This window comes from Spermophilus citellus, assembly GCF_964194105.1.
Source record: "Spermophilus citellus genome assembly, chromosome: 13".
NCBI lineage: Eukaryota > Metazoa > Chordata > Mammalia > Rodentia > Sciuridae > Spermophilus > Spermophilus citellus.
In genome coordinates this window covers 80,027,407-80,052,842 of record NC_138193.1, presented here as the reverse complement: position 1 = coordinate 80,052,842, position 25,436 = coordinate 80,027,407, and the positions used below count along the sequence as shown (strand labels likewise).

Genomic DNA, 25,436 nt, shown 5'->3' with positions numbered 1-25,436 from the left:
AAAATAGCCTGGCTTTGTCATGCCTTGTGTCGTGGACACTCATACCATGTCATCCTATTTGTACCAGAGAGACAAGCAGAGGAAGTAAGAGTTAAGCTCTTTTCTGATTAATGTTCTCAGTTAGGTTAAAAATAGCTCCACAACATGTTTGAAAAATAGTCTTTTTTCCTTGCTGACAACAGGGTCACATACAACTCATATACATAATGCATATTCAGTTTAAGGCTTTCATTATAAATATATAACATAATGCAATATTATATGCACACACGTACACACACATCTGGTAGCTGTGTGAGAATTATGGATTCAAATGAACTAGCTACACTAAGCTTCATTTTATAAATGGCTTTTCTATGCATGAATTGTTGAGTTGTTTTTTTTTTTTTTTTTCCTGGTGTTGTAAGTGCCAGAATGTCAGCCTGTTTGTAATTTCCCATTTGTAAATGTGAAACATTAAGCTACTCTCACTACGATGCTGATATTATTTCCAAAAGAAATGCTTTGGTAATGGTCTCTCTTCATATTCACAGAGATGGGTAAGCTGCTTAGAAACTTAGAAAGTACAGTGATGTTTATAATGCTCACGTTGTACACATAGTGGTGAAGCTTAGGGCTCCGTGAGTTCTTTATGTCCTATTACAGTTATTGCATGGATGCTGCTTCTAGGGGCAGACTGGCCATCTGCATTATTTTAGAATGTCACAGAGGGGGGGAAGAAAGCTCTCTTTAGACGCTACCTCCAAGATGAAACCTGAAATGCTCAGTGCCAGAAAGAGGTACCACACATAAAAAGATCACGGTAAGTCTCACACCATCCCTTAGTCATTGTCAGTCAATGAGATCTGGATTAGGCCACAGGAATATGAAGCAAGAGTTGGAGTTCAAATATTAGGTACATGGATTAAATTCTTATTGAAGCACTTCCAGCAAGGGTGGCATTGTCTGATTCCCTGAATAGCTAACCAGTGGTACTGCTTGATCCCATTTACATGAAAACAAGCTCTATTCACAAACCCATTCCAAACCCACATTGTGGTTCAAGCAAAATGCACATGATTACAAGAAGCGGTGATATGTTTATGTTCTTAAATCATTCATATATTCATATATTTACATTCAAACATTCATAAACCTGTGGGCAGTGGGGGAAAGAACTTATTTCCCTGAAGAGACTGTCTCTTACTTCACATCCAAATTTAGCAGCTCAACTAGATTATAAAATAGAGAGGCAACTGTGAAAGCTAGTCATCATTTCGCCATTCAGCATTTTTGACAATGAAAAATAGTTTCATGGTTCAACAGTTCCTAAATAACTTGTAAAATGTCAACTCTGAAATAAACAGAAAGAAAAATCGAGGAAGAGTCACACCTGAAAAAGGGTGCTGTTGACAAACATAAAAATATTAGAATATTTAACCACAGGTGTAGGAAAAAAACCTGCCTATTAAGTGCCTCAGTTGACTTGTTTAATGTTGAGTTTAATATAAGGATTCCTTTCTGCCAGTGTGCAGTCCAGCCCCGTCCTTGCTGCATTTAGAGCAGCGAGTGATTGTGAATTTTAAGCCTGTCTTTCCAGACTCCTGTTCAATCACAATGCAATCTAAGGTCTGGAAGTAAGATATTTTCTTATCCAATGAACACTTTCATTCAGTGTTCGACGGCTCTCCAGTTTATTGTAACTGCAAAAATAGAAATGACTCTGTACATTTGAATTCTCAAAAGGCTTAGAAAGCATGTCTGAAATGCTACCTATAGCCTGACCGACCTGCCAAGCAGATGGGCACTCAGGATAGTTGGCACATCTGTGTGCCCACAGCCTCAGACTTTGAGAAGGAACGGGAGAGAGTAAATTAGCCTGCACATCCTGTCTCGCTCGCTCTCTCGGCATCTTCCCACTGGCCACACACTGTGACTACTTTTCTCTATCATTTTTACTTTCCCCTAAATGATGGGGAAAGTTTGGTTTTTTGACTATTTTTGTGAAAATGTTTTTCTTTCCCCTCAAAATCAAAATACCATTCCATAGACTCCAGTTCTTTGACTTCCAGATGCTGTGATCACCAGTTTTCTAAATCACAACTCCCAGCCCCCTATACTTGGAAAGACCTTTAGCTCAATGTCATCAGCCCTTTCACCTCACACCTGGGAAGACTTGGTCCCTGACAAAAATATACCAGTTGCCCAAGATCTCGAAACTAAGGGCTAGAGCTAAGTGAGATTCAACCATGGCATCGTTCTGAGCTCCCATAAAAATCATTTAATAAATATTGAAAGGGGTCATCCCTCCACTGAAAGTTAAGTCTAAAAACAGTGAATTTAACTTATCACATTTCACCATGAAAATTGCATATAGGTCTCCCTTTTGTGGTTATTGACAGAGAAATGTCTCCATATGCTCTGCACTAATAAATTTCTCTGGGAGAGGAATTACAGATTCTCCGTGCTCTGCATAAAATTCTGATTCTAAAGGAGGCAATGAAAATGGTCCAGCACCTTTCCTTTGTCAGAAAATCTGTGATTCAGATCAATGAACAAAGCAAGTGTCGCTGCCACCAGCAATGGCATGGAAGGGTGTGTGTGTGTGTGTGTGTGTGTGAGAGAGAGAGAGAGAGAGTCAGTGTTTAAACGGGCAAACTGGACTGTCAATGTATTTTGATCAGTAACTGAAGGGAGAGTTGAAATGGTATCTCCATCCCCATCACTGACCCACTCAGCCTTTTTAAATAGATCCACTTAAGCTACTGCTGTTCTCTGAGCCATTAGGACTTATTTAAGGGGTGAATTTTCAGGAGATTACATATCACTCCCACTAAAACACATTGAAATTGCTCATATGACGTACCCTACAAAGCGTTATAAATTCTGCTTCAGAGCTAAGTAGAAAAGTGAGCTTGCTTGGAATAAAGATCTATTAGGGAACTATGAGAATTACTTTTGGGAAATTTGATTTGGAATGATGAAGTAGATGCCATTACCTTTGAAATAACTGTGTTTGGAATGTGTGCTGTGGCTTAAGCTGCATTTTCCAGTTGCTCTGATGTTAACCTCTTTGTCACCATTACCAACATTAAGTAGAAATGGTGCTTTATAAGAGCATGCCTTAAGCTCATCTGGTAAGGTGCTGTTTATTTTTCTGACAATCTTCCCTGCTCTCAGGATGCACAGGTATAAAGTGAGAGAGGCCCCTAGTGTAGCTGTTGCTCATCCCAACCAGCCAGGGCTTCTTCAGGCCTGAGGAACTGACAGAGGTTGCTTCTTAAAGAGCAAAACCAGAATGTTTTGTTAATAAAACTAAAGGTATTATTACCTCACTAAAGAATATGGCATAGTGTCCTGAAGAGCAAACTTTTAAAAAGACTTAATTACAATTTAATTCCTTTCTCATCAATCCTTTTTGTAGCATTTGAATTAGATATATTTTGGATTCCAAGATATAAGGATATAGTTTTATGAAAGATGAGTGATGATTGCTGGGTAGATTGGGGTAAGGTTTGCTCCCTTCTGGCATGCTTTCTAACCCATCTGAAGAGGATTCTTTTTTCATTGCTCAAAGCACCTTCTCCATAGAGAATTTTCCACTGAACCTGTGGTGGACAAAGAAACCACATGTATTGACTTATTGGAAACTTCTCATGAAGAGTTCTTTCTCAAATGAGAGAATCATCAAAGCAGAAGAGAACCTAGTCTTATCTACCTAAGCACTGGTTCACCCCCAGCCATGCTGGTAAAGTTGAGTGCATAACCTATTTTAAGATCATTGAAACTAACACTCTATATAAACTTCCTCCATTTCAAGGACTGCAATGAGCTACCAGTCAGTTGGCAAGTAACTATTTGGTGGGCACTGTCGATGAATACAGAATGAAAGCTCTTGAGAAAGAGAACTTCATCTTATTCATAGTTCATTCCCAGTGCCTACAAGAGCCCTGTGTATGTCATAGGTACTCAATGATATTTGTGAACTAACATATTATTAATTTGACATCCACTGCAGCCACATAAGTGGGCCTTTGTTAACAAGACCTCACATGAAGTGACTTGCCCAAAGTCACAGAGCAGAAACATCAAACCCAGAGCTCTAATGAGCTTAAACGATGCTTCCCCCTGTCTGAAATGTGGCCACATACAGTGGCCCTCTCTGAGGGAGGACGGTAGTCCTCCTCCTGACAGTCAACACTAAGTGTTAACCCAGAGAAGGACAAGGCAGGGTCCGGAGCAGGGAGGCCAAATCAGAGGGGACTAACCTACAGTATTAAGAATAAAAGTGGGGCTTCGCTGGTCCTCTCGAGATGGCTGTTATGGATACAAGAGTTCCCCTGAAAAGCTCATGTGTTAGTTAATGCAAGAATGTTCAGAGAAATGATTCGATTGAGCTGTGATCTAATCATTGGGTTAATCCATCCACTGGATTGATAATTGGGATTACTGGGTGGTTAACTACAGGCAGGTGGAGTGTGGCTGGAGAAGTAGGTCACTGGGGGTGTGCCTTTGGGGATTATGTTTTGTTCCTGGTTCCTTGTGCTTTCTCTCCCTGCTTTCTACTGCCATGAGCTCAGCAATATTCCTCTAGCACACCCATCTGCCATGTTGTTCTGCCTCACTGGGGGCTCATAGCCATGAAATCTGCTGACCATGGACTGATCCTCTGTAACCATGAGCCCAAAATAAACTTTTCCTACTCTAAATTGTTCTCATCAGCTATTTGATTACAGGGATAAAAAGCCAAGTAACACAATGATTAAAGCACAAGATGGGGCGGGGGGAGGAGTGTTATTTCTAAGGTATAAGGGATCAGTCACTGTAAGAGGGGAAAGCCAAGATATGATGGAAAGCTTTTCTACATTGCTTTGCAAAGCAATGCATATGGACTTGTGTTATGAGTTAAGATGCTTTTTCAAAAGTAGTTCTCTTTTCCCTTAAAAGACATCATTGTCAATTTTTATGAAGTAGAACAGTTTTTTTGGTTTTGGTTTTGGGCTTTGTGTGTGTGTTTTGGGGGCTTTTTGTTTGTTTTTTGCAAAAATATCACCTAGAAGCAACGGCTCTGAAGCTGAAGCTGTGTGTATCTAAGCCATACACCATTATTATCTTGGCCATCTCCCCCATGCTGCTACTCTGCTCCAGGAGTTAGCCAACCTCTTAGACCACTGTAGCTGCAGTGCTTTTCTAATGTTGTAGAAGAGGCAAAACACCACACACACACACACACACACACACACACACACACACACACACGAAATGCTCCCTGACTTCAATAAATTTCAAACCTAGGAGGGACGGCACTTCTGCCACACAGGAGACTGGAAAGAGAACCTCCAAAGCTCTACTTCTGGTACTGAGCTCAGAAAACAAAGAGGTCACTGGGAGTGCAGGTACTCTGGATGGCTGATGGCTTCTTGCCACCCTTGCCTAACTCCAGCATCTGATGACTGGCTCCCCTGCCTGAGCTGTCCCTCTTCCTCCTCTGTGCTGGCAGGTTTGGAGTCTGATGAGGGTCTGGACTCTTTGTCCAAGATGCTTTTGAATCTTCCAGAGGAAAGGAACCCTGTGTTTTCAAAAGGGCAGAAGGTAGAAGGATAAAAAGAGCCAAATTTCCCACTTCTCAACACTATTGCATTGTGGATTCAATGTCCAATGCATGAATTTGAGTGGAATGTATTCAAAACACAGTGCCAGGTATGGCTAAATTAACTAACTTGCCATCTACTGCCAAGTAACCCACACTTGAACCTGGGACCTGCAATTTCAGATACAGTCTTCCAAACTTACACAATAATGCCTGGCAAAGACAGGGTCAGACTAACCCAGCCAAAAGATGACAGAACAACAAAAGTTCTCAAAAGACTGGAGGAGGAAAATGAAAAATCACAGTGAACTGGAGAAGAATTAACATGGAGGCCAAGAAAGAAAAATCCAGAGTTACCATGGTTTCTCTGACATATTAGCAAAGCTTTGTTTTTGGAGCCGTTCACTCCTAGTGACTGGTTGAGTCTTATATCTTAGTGTTATTCCCAGTCACCAAAACCATTACCCCTGTCCTGTGGTTTGGATGCAGTGGGGCTGGTGGTTTGTTTTTATATGACAGTTCCTTAGCACCCTGGGCAGACAGAGGGCCCAGGTCTATGGGATTCTAGGATCTAACAAAGGAAGTATGGACAGTGCTTCATCTCTCCCAGATGACACCTACTAAGTTTAGAAACTGTTCCTTTAATATTAACATATGCCCCACATGTGAGTCCTGGCCCGAAGCATGTGAATGGCTTGGTTTTAGCTGGATAACGATGACCACTATATCTTCTTTTTAAATTTTGCCCCTCAGCAAACACTTGAATGGAAGGAACCAATTTCTCTCTTTTTAGGATTGGGCAAACACGTGCAATGTGCCTTGTATTTATCACCATTAGTATCATTAGACTTGAAAACCCAGTTTAATCTGGATTCTGCTCTCTCCTCAATGTCAGTCTGTTTCTGGACCAGTACAGAGCCAGCCTTGTTGATGCAATAAAGAGATTACTCCGGCCCATGGTAAGTATGTTTCTATTTTCTCCTGAATACTGGCTACAGAATAATTAGTCTGTGCACAAAGATGGAGAGAGTAATGGAATGGCAGGATTAATGTCATGTAATACTTTAATACTTATTATGTCCAACTTCAATTGGGTCTTCTGATCTATCAGATTCTTTCCTAATCATAACTAGGAAACTTCTTACCCTTGGCCTTCTGATAAGGAACACAGTGGGTAGTAAAATAAATGAAACCGCTTCAAAGATAAATGTGAGATTATTTTTATCAAAGAATTTCTTGAGTCTTTTCCTTTGATAACCATATCTTCATATTAAAGTAGAAGTATGATATTGAAAGTTTTCTGTTGACTTCTGTCGTTTTTAATCCCTTCAATGGTAACCTTTGTCATTGGGTATTTATTTATTGCACAAAAATACTTTTTTCTTTTTATTTCTGTTTTTACTAAGGAAAAAAGGACTTTAAGATGAATCTGTACATTAAAAGTTCTTTGCTTTAAAAGGAAACCATTATTTACATATTATAAACATTAGGTCACAATGAAGCCAAGCATGGCATAAAATATTGTGCACATTTTTACATTTATATATCCATTTATGCCTGTGAGTAAATTACAGAGTTTGTATCCACTCTTATTTTGTTGGGCTGTTGTACTAAGCTAGGAGGTCCTGCAGCCTAAACGGAGAGTTAATATACATCTATTTAAAGTAAGAAAATGAGTTTAAAGCTCATGCATTAAAAAAAAAAAAATCTTGTAAGTATAGAAGACTCTTGCTGTGCCATAGGAATTAAAATAGGTTAACAATATTAATGTAATCTAAGATAGGAACTCACATTTATCTATGATGACTGCAGTGTATGTGTCTATGTGTGTGTTTTCTAAAGTTTTGTTTCTAAAAGTCTTTTTTAAAAGGTTCTAGTCTTCTGACCTCGATGAGACTTATAGACTAATACCTTTCAATCTTTCTTTTATATCTTTTTCACATTGAAGGTTCCCAGAGCAATTTGATAATCATCCTTTGCCTTTCACTGTTGCTTTTTATTTTGTTATCTCTATATAGCTCAGAAACTTTAAATAGACCTCTCAGAGGAGTAACTACAGCTTTGTAAGTGGCAATCAATTCAATTAAATTGGCCTTCTCAATTCCCACAGTGAAGTGGGTAGTAGGCCTGAGGCAGAAAGGGACATGTTCCCAGCTACTGAGGGCTACTGCCTCAATTGAGAAGGCTGCCCAAGTTGAGGGTCAAAGAAAGAATACTGGGCTTCCTCATCACCCGTCAGCCTTGGGTGTTTCTTTAAGCCTTTGCAAGACCAACAGTTTCAGAGAGGGCAATGGGATTGTTGAATGCAAAGGCCTCTGTGAAAATGTATCATAGATAAATACAGTGCCTTCAAGGACTCCCAGATCTCACACTGCACAAACAGTGCTTCACCCATCACCAACACCCCTTCAAAGCCTATTTGTGGCAAATACTCCATTTTGGAGCAGATTTGCATGATTTACCTGCCCAAGCTATGAATAGACCTAAATGCAGATTGGACTGGAATCTCTTGCTGCTCTTCTGGACCCTCTGTTAAACCCAGTCCCCTGCTGTCTGAGGTGTGGATCCACCCAGCTGCCCTCCTACTGATGGCCAATACTCACCTTTAGCCCAGAAAAGGACTAGGCAGGGTCTCTAGTAAATAGTATTTACTCATGCTATTTGAGGAACAGAAAGGCCAAATCAGAGGCCCACACCAACCTGCAGCAGTAGAAATGGCAGTAGTGGGCATCACGAAGGCCCCTAGTGGGCTGGCAGATACCAAGCCTACTGTATTTTCTAGCCTAAAGTACATTTGGCCCATTGTCAGAAGGGAGGTTTGAGATTGGGATGGTACATGGACTTACTGAAATTGCCACCCAGAATCTCATCCCCATTGGAAGGTCTAAGGAGGAAGGAACATGCATCCCTGGGCCTTCACTCAGGCAGACCATGGAGGGTCGCGTGGCAGTGAAAAGCTGCAGTTCCACACCCTGTGCTGGTGGGCCAGCAGGGTTTCTTCCCCACAGTATGGGGGAAACTCGACTCTTTCCCTTCTTAGTTCTCAGGGCTGGTTTCTGCTTCCAGGGACGCCCTAATGGTGGACATGTTGCAGAAGTCACAGTCCAAGCCTAAGATAACATTCAAGATTTTATAGCATTCTAGTTAGAACTGGCTTTGGTGTTCTCCTGAGTCTAAACAGCTCCTCCATGTTTTTGTGGCCCACATTCTGAACACAGTATAAATGGCTCACAAGGAAACAAGATAGGGGGCTACACAGGTGGATCCTGAGTGCTTGGTGATTCAGTGCAAGACACTGCAAATTCAGGGTTCTCAGCAGAAATCACAATGCAACCAAATGCTTCAAGTTTGTAGGTGACCCCAGTATCTGAAGGTCAAGAATAGTGAATGGAAAGAGTCAGGAAAATCTGCATATAAAACCCAAGTGTGCTCTTACTACCTACGTAGTCTCTAAACCTGAGTTTTTTCACCTATAAAAATGCAGGACTAATTCCTACCTTGTATAAAATATTTACATATGTAAATACCAGGCATGTACCTGGTGCCCAGGACACATTCCAAAATGAGAGCGGGTTCTTTTTTACTACTGTACCAGCTTGTCAGGGTTCATACAGGAGACACTTGTCCTAAGGTATGCTGGCCTGGCTAGAGGGAATTCCAGATCCAGTTTAGCAATGACGAGCTCTGGAACCAATTGTCTTGTCCCATTTTTCCCCACGAAGGGAAAGCAGGGAAGTTCATCCGGGCTCTTATGGAGCTCTGTCAACTGTGAGAGCTTCGGTTCTCCTTGTGAAGAGAGCTCTAGGGGCAGAAAACTTAGGCTCAGATCTGAATGCTGCCATTTACTAGATTCATCCTCTGGAAGCCTCAGTTTCTGATCTGTGAAACAAGCAGTAAACAAACCCATGTCATGTGAATGATGGCCTCTGAACAGCTCTTCACACTTAGCTCCTGTTACCCCACAGAACTAGAGACTTTCTGATTATGGTGAATACAGAATGTAGGGGGCATTTTTCTGAGCATTTTCCTTGGAGAAATGCTGGCAGGAGAGAACACTCTATTTTCTGATGTGGACTCTGGGAATTACTGCACATAACTGAGCCTGCAGTGTATCTATCCCCTGCCTTTATGTCCCAAATTCCTGCAGTAGGCCCTGCCCTAGTCCCAGGAGGATTGCCTACCTAGAAGAAGGTGACATCTTTTGCTACAGACAGCCCCCACAAGCAATGGGGAGAAAGATGACTACACTGGCAAGAGCAAAATAATGCAATATGAAGGTTCTAGTGACATTCCCTGGGAAGAAGTGAAATCTGCCATGTTGGGGAGTACAGTTGCTTGATTTCTAGATTGAGTAAATCATCTGTTGGTGGAGGTCAGAGGGTCCAGAAGCAAAGAAAGAAGATGGGGTGGGGGGGTGTTTCTCTGCTTTCCATATTTATTACAGAGTCATAAGTGAAGGAAGACAAGCAGCCAGAGACAGCTTAGCCATCCACATGGACTGCTGGCTTGACCCAAGGGCAATGTCAAATCCCAAGGCTAAACTTAGATCCTCAGCCAAGCAGGCCCCTGTGTCTGGTAAGTCATTATAGGCAGCCCTGAATTTCATCAGGAAATGGTTTGCCACCTGCCCCAAATTGACACTTTTCTCAACTTGCTGGTTTAAAGAAACCACAAAGATAATTGACTCCTGCTATAATACTACTCACTAGCAAACTTAGCAGATTGAAAAGAATAGAATATTAAAAAAGAATGAAATCAGCAAATTTTACTCATTCCAAAAAGCAACCTCTCCCACCCCCATTTTCCCTCTGGTGAATGGTTTCTTGTTGCTCATGATTGATAGGGTGACTCCCTGTCTTCGTGTTCCCTAAAGTCTGTGACAACAGCAATGTCCAATATCAGAGGACCCGAATGTAATTTAAAATCCAGTCACAGCAGCCTGCAAGTTGACCTGTAGTCCATAAATGACAACCAACAAATGGTATCTACTAATATTGCTCTGAAATGGCTTTGGGTCCAGGGCGGGGAGCCAGGCCAGCGAGTCAGGGTAAGTTCACTCAGAAGCATGAGGAGATGGATGGGGATGCAATATTGATAGCTCTCCAGCTTGTTATCACTGTTGGCCAATTGTCAGCAATTCAGAATTATCACTTTGGAATCCATTTAACCTTCTTCAGCAACTGGCCCTAGCTGACCACCAAATTCCAGGAGTCCTGCCTATATCCAAGGAGTACCGTACATGGAAATCATGGACTCTCATTTTAGAAGAGTAATATCATTTCATGGGGAGAGTTCCTCATCTTTTCTGTGACTCTAACATCTCTGCCTATATCTGTTCAAACATCTGTTTTTTGCTTATCTTAGGGAAATTACCTTGTGTGGGTGGGCTCAGAATGGTGAAACTGTTCAAGGACACTTGTCTGCTTGCCAGATCAGAGGCCCAGCAAATCCTCACCTGTTCTCAGTGAAAAGCTGTGATCAGGCATGAAACACTGGTCATTGCAACAGAGAGCCCTTAAATCATTTTGAGACTCTCAGAGGAGGGGCCCGGCCCTAAGAAGCTCTTTTCTAAGCACCACCAAGGTGTTGATTCAGACACAAGGTAGGCTTTAGGAATTTAGAATCTGGTTGTAGAGATGTAACATGTACACAGGTAGAACACACGGACAGTGCAAAATATGAATCTTTCAGTTTACTAGATAGAATGTGAGATGCTCGAAAGTTTGGACTCAGTCTTCAGTCAACAAATATTTGTTGAGCAACTACTGTCTGCCTGGCACTGGACTCAGGAATGTGGGGTAGTGGTATAAATATGAATGAGGGGGACTGCGAGACTCCAAGCATAGCACGATCAGATTAATACAGGAGCTACCAGGAATTTGAAGGCGCCATGGCGGTACTAAGAAAGAGGTACCAGGAGAAGGAATGATGAAGTGCTTTGGAGGTTTCCCTAAGAGGCAGCTGCACTGGACTTCAGCCTTGAGTAGTCAGAAGGATGTTCTAAGCCTCAGAAGAAGAGGAAAGAAGTAGCCGCCCTGGTGGGGGGCACAGAGCTCACATGTGTGGAGTGTTAAAGAGCATGGAACCAAGGAGAAATTTTATCTCCCTGGAGTATAAGAGTGTCTATCTTAGCTGGTACAGTGGTTCACACCTGTAATCCCAGTGACTCAGGAGGTCCCAAGAACTTAACAAGACCCTATCTCAAAATAAAAAAAATAAAAAGGGCTGGGAATATGGCTCAGTGGTAAAGTGTCCCTGGATTCAATCCCCAAGAGAGAGAGAGAGAGAGAGAGAGAGAGAGAGAAAGAGAGAGAGAGAGAGAGAAAGAAAGATAGAATGTCTGTCTTATTTGGGGGTTAGCATCAGTGAGGGACAGGAAGTGAGGTTACCGCTAGTTTGGGTACCATTGTATAAGAGGCTAATAACACTATAATGAAGAAACTGGGCTTTATCATGACTAACAAAAAGCCATTAAACATTGGTGGATAGCGGTGTTATCATATATGAGTTCTAGAAAGATCACTGTGGCCACAGAATGGAGGTTGGATTGGAGTACAGGAGAGCTTGACTCCTCAGGGTCCAGCATGGACCACCTTCTAATTGGAGCTCATGTAGACCTGATGACAGAAAAGGAGATATTGAATGGATATTCATTAAGAGATTCATCCAGGAAATGTTTGCTTACTGCCTCTGTGCTAGACACTCTGCCGTGTATAGGCCTGGGGATGGAGTAAGAGACAATGTGATCCCGCCCTAAAGGAGATCACCATCCAGTGAGAGAGAGAAGCAAGTAAGTAGCTGCCCAGCAGTGTGGGAGGGCAGAGCAGAGGTGTGCAACCCATGGAGACAGAGAGCTAAGTGGGGCAGGAGGCACTGTGTGGAGGCCAGATGAGGTCAGCAAATGCTTCACAGGAGCATGATGTCTAGTCTGGGTGCTGAGGGATGAATAAGAGTTCACCATGCAGACAAAATACTGGAGGTCCGAGGAGCATTCTACTCCAAGGAAATGTCTGCATGTTTAAAGACAAAGGGGTGAAAAAAAGAACATACCAAGGGGCTGTGGTTACTTTGGCCCAAGGTGAACATAAGAACAGCAGGAAATCCTCATGTAGTAGGACAGGCACATGGAGCTTTGTCTATCATCCCAAGAAGACGGGACCCACGTCAGTCATTTTCAACCCCTACTTAAATGGCAAAACCCTTCCGTCAAAAAAAGTTTAGCCAGCATCTCAAAGAGATAAAAGAGGGGGCTGGGGTTCTGCTCAGTGATAGAGCACATGCCTACCACCCACAAGGCCCTAGGTTCAATCCCCAGTATTCCCTCTCAAAAAAAAAAAAAAAAAAAAAAAAAGTGAAGCAGCTTTAGTTAAATGGGATGTAAAACAAACAAAGGAAAAAAACTAGTACTTCCAGTCCTGGTCCTTTTGTCCCTCCAGGTCTCCCCTGAAGCAATTCAGGATTCACCTGGAGACAATGTATCGCAGGGGGGTATGGCATTGAAAATTCTTAAAAGGCAATGCTTTTTTCCCAGGTTTCCAGCTTCATTTTGAAAGCTATGGGTATGAAAGTGGTTAGTATCCAGGAGGTACTCAGCTCCATGTTTGAGTATGTGGGTGTGTGCGGTGTGTTTGATAGGTGATGCCCTGGGAATCAAGGGTTTGGGATCGAGGATATCGGGTTCCATTTTAGACAGAATGAGTTAAAGGTGGCTTGAGAATATTCATACACAGGGATGAGCAGGCACTTGGAACTATGGGTGTGGGCCCTGGACAATGGCAAATGGTGTGGTTACAGACTTGGGAGTTATTGATGTGTAAGTGATAACTGAAGTCACAGACCTCAGTACAATTGCCTAGAATATAAAATGTGAAGAAACAGTAGGTAGTGGTCCCCAGGCTACTGCCTGGGGGGAAGTGGGCCAAGAGAAGCCAGGAAAGGAGACTGAGAGAGATGGTAGGAGAGGAAGCAGGCAGTGACTCAGAAACCAGGCAAAGAAACAGAAAATGAGCATCAGCTTAAATATGTCATTGGTGTTTAATAATTGGTTGCTTGGAAATGAAAAAGGAATAAAGGCATTTCACGAGCATAGCATATTCCTTTAAAATGAACCTGAAGCATATCTATTTTTTTTCAGAAGTATACACCCTATAATATGTGAGTATAGAGTAGACTAGCAAAATAACAACAACTGAATTCACAATGTAAACAGTATCATTGTTGTTTAGTGGTATTTCTCTCTCTTCTCTCCAGGGGTAAATGAATTCCCTCAAATTTCTGCACATCAGTCAAATTTTTACATTCAATTGAGTGTTCATTCTGAGTTTAAAATGACTCCGTGACTGAATGCTTAGAAAGTTGTGCTTTGGTAAATTGAAAATAATTTTTCTAAAGTGATGGGCTAATTTGAAATCTATATTCTTTTTCTTGTGTTGATTTTTTTTTTTTTCTTTTGCAGCCTAAATTGTAAGGTGCATTTCTCGGGTTGCATGGCTTCACAGATGAAGTGCCCTGCTCCCCTGGAGACACTGATGGGCCTCTAAAGCCATTCATTACTGTGTAGGGCAGGGGCTGCATGCAGTAGGGCTCAATAGGTGTTTATTAAATAAATGGATGATGTGCTACTTTCTATCCTAAATATTAATCCACATCTCAAAAGTATCTGTATTCAACAAAACAAAAAAGTAAACAACTTAACACTCATAACTGAGCTATTACAGATTAAAACTCCCCCTTGCTCTTTCTCTTTCTTGTGGGAAGAGGATTGGATACAGATTACTGCCCTCTGACATGCCACCATAGCAGCTGACTCTGGGAAAGCTTCTTGGAGAAATCTTTTTAAAAAGAATAAACAATAGAATGAGGCCATCAAATTCCCAAAGACTTGTATTTTTCAAATTTCCCAACATCTGGATTTAGTTTAGTCTCTCAACAAATGTTGCCTGAGTGCCTACTACATGCTAGGCACCAGGAAATTCAGTGAATAAGCATTAGCAGATGCTGTTTCATGGAGAGTGCATTCCAGCCAGAGGAGAGCATTAACAAACAAGGATGTAAGCGTGTCCCTGGTGATAAGTGCTAGGGACAAGAACAAAGCCCACAGAAGGGGTGGAGAGCTTGGGGTGGGGTGGGGCTTCTGTTCTAGATACCTTGGTTAGGGAAGGACAGATAAACTGAGCCCTAGGAAAGAAATGTTTGGGCAGAGAGTACTGCCGTGGGCTTAGTTATGGTCCCCTTAACCTTTCACCCCAACTCAGGGGTAAGTGGGAAGTGGGGGTCATTGTGCTTTATGAATGCAGATATCAGCCCAACCAAGAAACCTGTCGCCCTGTAAACGTTATGATATGTAGCTTAGATAATAGCTGGAAAAATAACTCTTCAATTGTAACTAGAAGACAGTCTTTGCAGGTGACTTTAAAATGAAACAACTTCCATTATTCAAAAATCCAGAGTGGCAACCAGCTCTTAGAAATGACTAAAATGACCTACTGGTATTCCTTCCTTTTTTTTTTTATTTAATGGAGACTTTTGCCTTCCTGCTGAGACCATGTATTATATCTAGTTTCACATAAAAATGAATTTTTGCTGCTAAGTTTGAAAACTGCCTGAAAATAGCAATTAATTTTGGAAAAGCTGACAGAACCATAAGTGTAGTGGCATGATTGGTGCTGCTATAATTATGTGCCTGAATGTGTACATGTCTGTGTAAACAGAGTATGAAAACACTCTTTATGTCCAGGACAGTATATCAGTGCCTTTTATTTCAGGTGAATGGGGGAGAAAGAAATGATAGAATTTTTATAGCACTTTTGGGTGGTCTGGATTTTTCTAATCTGACATCTGTACTCTCTTGTTTTTCAAATTATTTTCACATTCACCACCTCATTTGCTCCTCACAAGTTGCTGGAGGGAAGAAAAAAGAAAAGGCAGGGGAGCTTTGTTCTTTTCATTTGATGGATGACAAAACTCAGTGGGTCCGCTAGGAGGGCCTAAGGAGTAGATTGGGCTATGTCATCTCCAAGGTACCTTCTAGCTCAACAGTTCAATGACTTTTGATGATTCTGTTTGATTGTCCTTGGGCGCTGCAGCTGTTTAATGGTAGAGACTCCCTTTAAATCCAGGATCCTTTTGACCACACAGTTCCTCCTTATTTTCTTTAAAGCCTTCACTGCTCGCTTAATCATCTGCAAAATGGAATGTCTACGGTACAACATAGTGGAGAAGATCACTGAGGGGACCAAGGGGAGGGATTGTGAAGCACCGTGCACGGTGGTAGCTGTCATTATCATCATCATCATCATCACCACCACCACCACCACCGTTAGTAATAAGGAGACAATGTAACATAGCAGAAAGAGCTTAGTGTTGAAATGGGAGGATGAGCTTCTAATCATTTACTGGTTGTGTCACCTTACCAATTATCCACCCTTTCCGAGCATCCTATAAAATGGACCTGAGAATACCTGCAGTGGAAGGTGGTACAGACTAAAGGAGACGCTATGTGTCAGCCCATGGTCTCATACCTTCCAGTTGCCCGATAAATGACCCATAAGTATGAGTGATAATCTTTCAAAAGGAACAAAAATATTGTTTCATGATTCCTTCAAAACTAAAGTGGCATTTCACAGAAGTGAAATGTAACTTAGAATTAACAGAAGCACGCAGCCATCTTTTTTTAAAAAGTAGGAAGAAAATAAGGTTCAGAAGTTTGACTGCTCTGTGTACATGTGGTGGGGGGAACCGCACATACCAGTAGTTAGCAGATAGTCATTATGGAGTTCCATGTCAGATGGCCTTCTAAGGTCCAGTGTGTATTTTATTCGAGTCCTCCACTCTCCTCACTGCAACAGTCTAAAAAAGACTGTGTGGTGATTTAGATCAGCCTGTTTACCCTCATTGCACCACATTCTTTTAAAAGCAGCCTTTCAATGGCTGTGATGAACTACTTTCCTATAGTGAAGACCATTATGAGGGATTCAATGAAGTTAGAAACTAAAAGCCTGTCACCTTGTGTCTCTAGCAAGGGAGTCATGAAAAAGGCTGGTGACAGGACAGAAATGTGAAAGTGCTCCAGTAGGGATTGTGGTTACTCCTCCCTTTGGACAATTTCTTGGTTCTGAATTTTCAGGGCATAGTAAATTAACATTTATAGGCATCTGTAGCCACATGCTTTGGAGCTTTGTTGGTGGGTGCAAAGGAGTCACAGGTGAGTGGGTCTGCCCCAGATCTAGTCAGTGGTTTAAACCATCAGACCTGAGATAGTGTGTATTGTTCAGAATGCTAACTTTCAATCACATTTTGTTTATTATGTGCCTTGTTTTAAAAGTATAAAACACAGCAACTGGCCATTTGAATGTGAAATATCTATATCTCTATATATGTATTTTTTCCTTGTTTGATGTATAGCTATCCTTGAAATTGTCCTTGAATGCCCATCCTGTGTGGATATCTCTAGAACAATTGAGTTTCCCTGAGAGAAGTATGTTAAGTGCTTTGACCAATGTCTATTATGTTTTGTTGCCTTCCAGTTTTAAAATGCGTGAATTTCTATTTTAATGTTCTAGGGAAAAGCAATGGTGTTCGCCCCACACCGAGGGAATACTTTAAACCAGTTTTGCAATCTAGCTGAAAAAGCTGGTTTCTCTCTCCAAAGACATGAAAATTATGATGAACACATTTCAAACTTCCACTCCAAGGTTAGTTTTCTGCTTGTGTTAGATAACACTTTAATCCGCATTGCATTTTGAAGAGATCATGGTCTTTTTGGCAGGTAACCTAAATATTTGATTAAAGTACTCCTTAGGTGTGTTGCTTCTGAACAGCTATTTGTATCTGATTATTTTGTGTGGTAAAGCCATCTTTTATCTTTGCATGTCTAGAAGGATTTTACAGAAACTGTTCCTGTTTACTCCTTTCTCTGAAACAAACTAATCTTTTCATTCATAATAGACTAATTTGTAAGATGCAAGAGGAGGTGGCATAGAATGAAAGATAAACATGCATTTGTATTTTAATGAAAACCTTCGGCTTTTAAGTAGGTTAAATGCTTAGCTACACTGAAATAAATAGAAGGTGAATGTCTAATTGTATCATGTTGGACTGTAAATCCTTATCTCTGCTTGCTTTATGGCTGGGTCAGTTGGCAGTTTGAGACTGTTAAATCTCATACAGAATTTCACAGTTGTGGGGTTATATGTCACATCGAGGCGCTACAAGATTTAGGTCAAAAGCACTTATCTGAGAGTGATTTCTAAGCCTGCTTACATAAAGCAATGTTATCAGCCTTTTTATTATTTATGGGTACAGGGCAATATAGGACACTAAGAGGCAAATGTTCCACAGAAAACTTTTTAGGATTCTCACGTTTGTTAGTACATGTCCCAGTGACTAGTCTAACATGAAATTACCTCTGTAATTTTGCACCTTACAGAAATCTCCCTTTGCTGAGCTACTATGACTTTGGCAAGAGACTTTGATTAGTTATGTTTTCACAAGTTGTGGCTGCAGAAAAGCCAAAGCCTAGTCTTAATTTCCTCCTGGGACAATGTGAATAGCATTTTTTTTTTTATTGTCCAGAACTGTGATATAATCTACTCTTGAAAAATTATATACAAAATGAATCTGATCTTCCAAGCCAGAGAAAGGAAATTCTCACTTTCTGGAAAGGGGTTTATTCTTTGGGTGTCTAGGGCTCCCTTTAGTCCCTGGTTTGGGGGCTGGGGATGATGCTCTGCAACAGAAAGAGTTAAATTCATCATCATCTAAGCAAGATCAGGCCCATTGCTCAGAGATTCAGAAAATAGAAACAGGCTTGGGCACGTAGCTCAGTGAAATAACACTTGTCTAACATGCTCAATGGCCCTGGGTTCGAATCCCAGCACTGCTAAAAAAAATAAAAATAAAAGCTGGATAACACCTTACCTGCTTCTCCAGCCTCATATCTTCCCCCTTTTCAGTTCCTCCTCAGAACAAAAGGAATGGCTCTGAGGGCTTCACCTAATGTGGAAAGGCGTTTCCTGGCCTTTTGGGTTCCTGCACCCAAAGGGATAAGGTAGCCTTCTCTCCAAGGTCAGGCTGGAGCTACCGGGATCGTTGATGTCTGATTCACTGTCATGTCATTCACTTGTGCCCTAGAACAACAAATGCTTTTAGTTTCTCAGTGACAGCTCCAAAGAGCCAGGATATGGGTCTTTCTACCAGTACAGATGTTCAGCATTGCCTCTGAGACCTTCTGTCTCCTCCCCAAAACATGTGAAGTGTGTTGAGACATGCGAGGCATTTATGCATTTATGTCCTTGGTGCCACCTCTCCTGTGTCTAGAACCTGAGTGTCAGTCCCTGGAGGATAGCAGCCTCCTCTTTTTATTTCCAGTGTGGCACACTACCCTGCTAAGCACAGCACATTCCACGAATCCCTGAGTGTGCTTCTTGCCTTTATGTGGCACACCATACCCATTTAGTACTCCATAAATAATCCTTGGCTGATTGCTTGGTCACACAAAAATAAATTTGCATAAATAACTAAGTGACCTTCCTTTTTCACTCTTGATAATTGCTTAAAAGTCAAATTTCACACCTTGCTGACACTGGACTGAAAAAAACAGTCCTCTTTGTGTTATTGTGAGGGGGTCAAATTGGCATGTTGTGCTCAGGAAGTAGAACCCTAGGGGACTTCTCTGCAGAGTTAGGGTCCTCTGGTACAGGACACTCATGATATATATCAGCATATATCATCTGGTTTGATGTCCTGCTTCTAGCAAAAGAATGTCTCTCCTCCCTGTTGTCCCTGCTCCAACAGCAGGAAACTGCTGACCGGACAGAACCATGTCTGTCACCGGCTCCAGGTTGCACAATTGTCCTTTGAAAGAGAAGGATCTCGCCCAGAGGCCAGACAGGGAGCAATGCTGGAGGGAAAGGGGAGCGTCCCCAGCACACGCGAGCCCAAGTACCCTTCAGCAGGGCGCGCGGGGCAGAAGCCGAGGGCAGCACCCCTGTCCCCCTGCCCGCCGCCCGCCGTCTGGGGCTCCAGACGGACGTGGAGACGTGGAGTGGCCGGCGCGGCCACCGGGAACCTCCACCCTGTGGCTTTGTTGGCCGCGTGCTAATAGCCAGGGCTTAAAAGTTTTCCATCTTGAGCGGCAATCAGCTTTCTTCCTCTCCATCTCTGGCCAAAGCCCCATCGTCCCTGGGACGCGCCTGCTCCCCAATGGAGGAGCCGCGTTTTCCTTGAGGCTGCGTGTTATCCTCTTAGCCCTACTGTGTTGGAATAGAGCGTAACCAGCTGGAGGACTGTAAGACGCCTGATAATGCCGCTCTTTTCCGCTGTCCCGTCTTAATCTTGTTACACAAATGGTTGTGAAGAGATTCATGAATTTTAATTTTGCCCTCTGCATTAGTGCCTCACGTCACTCATACACAGCTGCCTTCTATGCCGAGTTTTTCACCCCTCCTCTTACAACAGGGGAAAAAATTAGTTACAATCTTGGCAGTAGTGCAAGGTAAAAAAAAAAAAAAAAATCTACAGATTTAGGCAACCACCCATGAAGCTGATTAACAGTCAGTGATCAGGAGGAACAGCTTTGCCTCTTAAACTTTTCACCTCTCATTGTTAACTGTGAAATTTTATTTCCGTTAAAAAGCAAGCCTGTAATCAAAACGGTGCCATTCTGCACTTTTCTGCCAGTGCTTTTGTTAAATGGTGCCCACACCATGCAGCCAGTGTGCTCAGGAACCGGGCAGCCAAAGGTGTAGTCTGTTTTTAAAATATTGCCTTTCTGTTCGTCCAGGCAACAGGAAGAAAAATAAAACACTTCCCTCTCCTCCCTGGCCCTTTGGTTGCCTCCAGGCTGGGAATGCAACTCACTGCCCCACAGGGTGGTGCAAAACCCTTAGGATGTTCAGCAAGGTAGAGAGGACTCAGAGATTACAGCTGGCTTGAAATTAGTTGATGAATATACCCTCATTCATACAAATATCCTTTTGAAAAATTATTTTACAAGCCATGGGTTGAGCTTTTTTTTTTTTTTAACTTTTGCAAAACTGCCGGCGTGTTTATTTTGTATATTTTTGTACTTAGCCATGAAAATAGGCTTGAGCTCAACTGTGAAGTCGGTACATTGTGTTAAAAGCACGGCCATATTGCACTTCTGCTTATCTATTCAAAATGCCACATTACAAGTGGCTGGTGCTTATAATCTGTATGGTGTGCTGTTGATAATTGTGGATACTGTAAAGGGTAAACAGTCTGAACTCCACTCCTGCTGCTCCTGTTCCCGCGGTAGTAAGGCTGAGCGTGTTACATCCAATTATGAAGTAAAGCATAATGCTACTAATAGCAGCTATATAATTTAGTTCGGTCCTCAAAGACCCTGTTTTAACCTATGAAATTGAAAAATTGTTTTATTCACAATTTGCTTTTTGTTCATTTTTTTTCCAGGTGCTTTTTCATTTCTTAAAATTATAATTATTAATTGGGCAAAGAAGTATAGGCTGGGTAAATGGAATTATTCTTGAACCTCATAACATTCCCCCGATCAAAGCAGGTATTTTCCATCAGATGGTGGCTGTTCAAGTACCCTCCCATAACACACTTGGTGATTCAGAAATGACCCAGTGCTGGGTTAGACTGTCGCCTCTAAGGCTGGTGGGCTCTTCCCCGTTGCTGGAAGGGCTCACAGTCAAGACAGGGCTGGCCCCCAGCCTCTTCCACCACCAAGCCTCCGCTTTAGCCTCCAGAGGTCAGCATAGAATTCAAGTTAAAAGTGATTTCCAACCCATATTTACAGAAGAATTATTTATCCCACATATTACCTCAGGGACTTTATAAAGAGCTCATTTGAGTCTCCGTATATTAGTGCATTGTGAGTGAGCAGGTCAGCTGACTCAGACTGAGTAATCAACTTTCCTTATCCCCAATCCCCAAGGAAAGAATGTAGCTAGCTTGGCCCCCTATTCTCTCTGTAAAATATTTCAGTGAGTTCCCTCTATTTCTAGGGCGACTGGCAACAAAGGTGTTTACAGTTGGTAGATCCTGGCAAGTGGGCATGGATTGGGAAGTCCGTGAAGGCTTTTTCTCGGCATTTTAAAATAACTATTATTAGATTAAAGAGGGATGCTGAGTGAGGGACCTGTGTTTAGGATTAACACTGTCGATACTTTGGCGGCCACAAAATCCACAAGGCCTTTTCTAAATAGACAACTAATCATCTGTGAACAGAACAAACGCCATCTAAGAAAACAGAATGAAGGCACTTTAGTGATTGTACCACCATCAGTTCTTAGGAAAGTGGATTAGAAAGTAGACTGGATTGGCTTTATGTTCCCCAGTAGGAAAGGAAAAGTGGGCTCATGGCTCCTGTCCTTAACAGTGAGGGCATGCCACAGTTTGGGAACGTGGCTTAGAAGAGACATGCACTTCAAAAAGATTCAGGCAGACCAACTCAGGAGAATATGATGTTGGAGCCATTCATATAGCTTTAGGGTAGGGGCCGGGATCTGTGACTGATTTGAAACAATAAAGGAATTGGTTCCATGTATAGTTAAAATAAATGTTTATTTTCTGATCCTTATACGCTAAAAAAATGAATTAACAGTTGCCTTAAAAACACCAACTTCAAAAATATTGTCTTTACAAACAGCAAATTACTATTTGTGAAAATATAAATGTCACTGTCAAAATTATTCTAGGCAAATGAGGAGAAAAAAGTCCACATTAGGTTTGAGGACTTTGGCTTTTAAAATGTTATCACTTATGCTCAGAACTTCACCTGAGCAGTATCAAATGTTTCTGCTCTAATTGTCGGAATATGTTCTTCTCCTCAGAGAAAAGAATTTTTAAATCATCATTAATATTAAAATCCTAAGGAGCACCTGGAGAGCCTTCCAAATATCTCAGGCCCCAGAAGCCTGTCCCTGTGCCCAAGTGTTACAAGGTCTCCAAACAGCGATCTGAAATGCCTGCCTGCCTGCCTGCCTGAATGGTGTGGTGCTTCTCAGGGAAAGGGAGGATCTAGAGCAGAAACTTCCATGCCCAGTGACTGGTATGGGGAGATGAAGGAGCCCAACTCTCCCTCCAATCACAAACATGCAGTTTGATTATTCATGAAAAAACACCCTACTCCCACCTAAAACAAAGCAAAACAATGAAATTGTGGATACTGTGAGCAGAGAAGACATTTCAGAGTTGCTATTTTTATGAAAAAAAGACTCCCATCTTCGTGTATAGTAGTTATGCCAATGCTATTGAGAACTAATTTGAGTTGCTTTTTTTGTGATTAATTTTTCCACAACTATATATTTAGGTAAAAAGTCTTAAATATATTATAATCAACATTAATATCAACTGGTAAAAATTCCTAATCTGAATCCTCTTACCTTCTTTTTCTATTATTATTTACAGTTGAAAAAAGAAAACCCAGATATCTATGAAGAAAACCTTCATTACCCCCTTCTGCTTATTTTGACCCAAAATGGATAGAAGAGTAAGCTTCTCAGAAGATGAAGAAAACATCTATTACCCAGGGAATAATAATGTATGAAAACAGGAATCTGCAATGGATATAATATGGTTCCCTGAGATTTTTGAGGCCCCAGGACTCAGGGCCCCCACCCAATCTTCTACATTCCACACATGGGCTTGGGTTAGGGACTACCCAGGCGTACCCACATCATCTCCAGCCATCTCCGCCTCCCTCCTTCACCTCCTCTTTTTACAGTCTGCTTGTTGCTTTTCTTATACCAAACCTTTGTTTGTCTTTAAATATGTATAAGCAGGCTGTCTGAGATTTGAATTTGACTTGTGAGCAACCTAAATATTTTTCCTTCTAAAACAGAATTTCTTTTGATGATTCCCCCCCTCACACCCCCCCCCTTTAAAAAAAACAAAAACAGGTTTTTGTTCTGTTTTGGTGATGATAGTTTTTAATCTGTAAACATAGCAAACATCATGATTCTTTCCTGGTTAAAAATAAAATAAAATACATCTTTCTGCTCTCCCTCTAATAAATTCTATTAAATTTGCCATCTCTTTCTCTGTCTGTCTCTTCCTCTCTCATTCTTTTTTCCCCTTTAAACAGGATGTTTTTTTTTCCCTATAGATGTATAAGAAATGACTACATCAGCCCAAAGCCTCATAAACTGACCGTTTGTCCTCTGGACACAATAGCGTGGCCAGCCCTCTGCTCCTCCTCTCCAATTATGTGTGATTAGTCTCAGTGTGCTGTGTCAAGGAGGGGGAGTGTGCTGAGTGCTTATTATCTGTTTAGGTACAAGAAGAGCACATTTAGGCTCTGGCTATGAATGAAAAGTGAGCCTTTATCAGGGCTTAAATCTAACTGCTGCTGTTCTCCAGGCCTCTTTCAAAACAGGCCCTTTCCAGAGAAATTTTGAATCAATGGTTGATAAACTAGATTGCAACCAGGGGGAGTTTTAAAAAACTCAATCACACAATTATCTTATTTAAAATAAATATATATTGTTAGTGCTGTGATTCAAGAGTGTAGCAAACATTTAATAGGTGCTACCTAGGAGGAGGAGAGAAGGACTTTCCTACAGGGAGCCCAAGCCTGCCCTGCCCAATGCACCCCCAAGATGCTCTAATGCCTTTTGTGGAAATTCAGATGTTTATCTGTAAGGAATCATCTGTGCCCACTTTGGCAGTAATGTCATTAGGTAGGTTAGCTACATATCCTCATATCTTTAGCAGAAGCAAAGTGTGTTTTCAGTGTGATACAATTAAAGTGGTGGTGGGGGGTGCTGAGGGGTGCATCCTTTTGCATGTTAAACCAACTTAGCTGTCATAAAAATAGCGACTCTGAAATGTCTTCTCTGCTCACTTCTATCATCAAACAAAATTTTCACCATCAGTTTGCATGTCCTTGTGTTCCCCACTTCTTCTGCTCCATTAGAGCACCTAGATGGATCTCAGAAGGCATAGGTCAAGTCGCAGTTAGATCATACATTTCTTTCTCACAAAAACTTGAATTGCAATGCCAAGTGATGGGCTAACATCACAATAACAGCAATTTATTCCTCTTTGGATAAAACAGCAGTCTATTCTCAGTGCTAGATAAAGACCAGGGCAATGCAAACCAGCCATTTAGCTGAGTAGTTCAGCTAGTGGCAGCTCTCCTTTGGTGACTGTATAGGTTGCACACTGGCTTCATATTTTCTTGTTTGAAAATTAGAATTTGGAATGTTTTAAGAGGTAACTCAAGTAGTTCCATTTATCCTAATGAAAATACAGAAAAAAAAATGATTTCTTCTGTAAAACCTGCAACTAAATCTGTCAAAGGAAGCCCATCTCTGTAGTGGCACCTAAGATGATCTATTTTTTTTTCCCCTCCTTAAATGTAGAACAGCAGGCTCAGGCCCTTGAGAATATTTCTTTTTTTTTCCTCTCTCTCATTGGCAAGAATTCAATTTGCATTTGTGTGTTGTGAATATAGAAACCCAGGGCTTATTTCTCTGGGAGAAATTGTATTTTATTTATTTATTTTGTTTAATATTTATTTTTTAGGTGTAGATGGACACAACACAATGCCTTTATTTTTATGTGGTGCTGAGGATGGAACCCAGGTCCCGCCTGTGCTAGGCGAGCGTTCTACCGCTTAGCCACAATCCCAGCCCCGAGAAATTGTATTTTAAAAAGTAAACTAGTAATGTATTTAAAATATATATATCTGAGCCGGGCATGGTGGGGGCATACCCATAATCCCAGCAGCTCGGGAGGGTGAAACATGAGGATCACAAGTTCAAAGCCAGCCTCAGCAAAAAGCTAGGTGCTAAGCAACTCAGTGAGACCCTGTCTCTAAATAAAATGCAAAATGGGGCTGGGGATGTGTCTCAGTGATTGAATGCCTCTGAATTCAATC

At 41.6% G+C, this 25,436-nt stretch overlaps 1 protein-coding gene across 2 annotated transcripts in view; it reads left to right on the top strand.

The window, feature by feature from the left end:
- CAMKMT (calmodulin-lysine N-methyltransferase) overlaps positions 1-23,550 on the top strand; it is a 406,855-nt gene extending 383,305 nt beyond the window's left edge. The window contains exons 9-11 of one of the 2 annotated variants that reach the window (XM_081265565.1): positions 6,465-6,528; positions 17,131-17,262; positions 22,964-23,550. In XM_081265565.1, the coding sequence (XP_081121691.1) occupies positions 6,465-6,528; positions 17,131-17,262; positions 22,964-23,041 (274 nt within the window). In that variant the 3' untranslated portion in view covers positions 23,042-23,550. Of the gene's footprint in view, positions 1-3,556; positions 4,207-6,464; positions 6,529-17,130; positions 17,263-22,963 lie in introns of those variants that run through there. The other variant, XM_081265566.1, reaches the window with a different exon arrangement.
- The last annotated feature ends 1,886 nt before the right edge of the window (positions 23,551-25,436 follow it).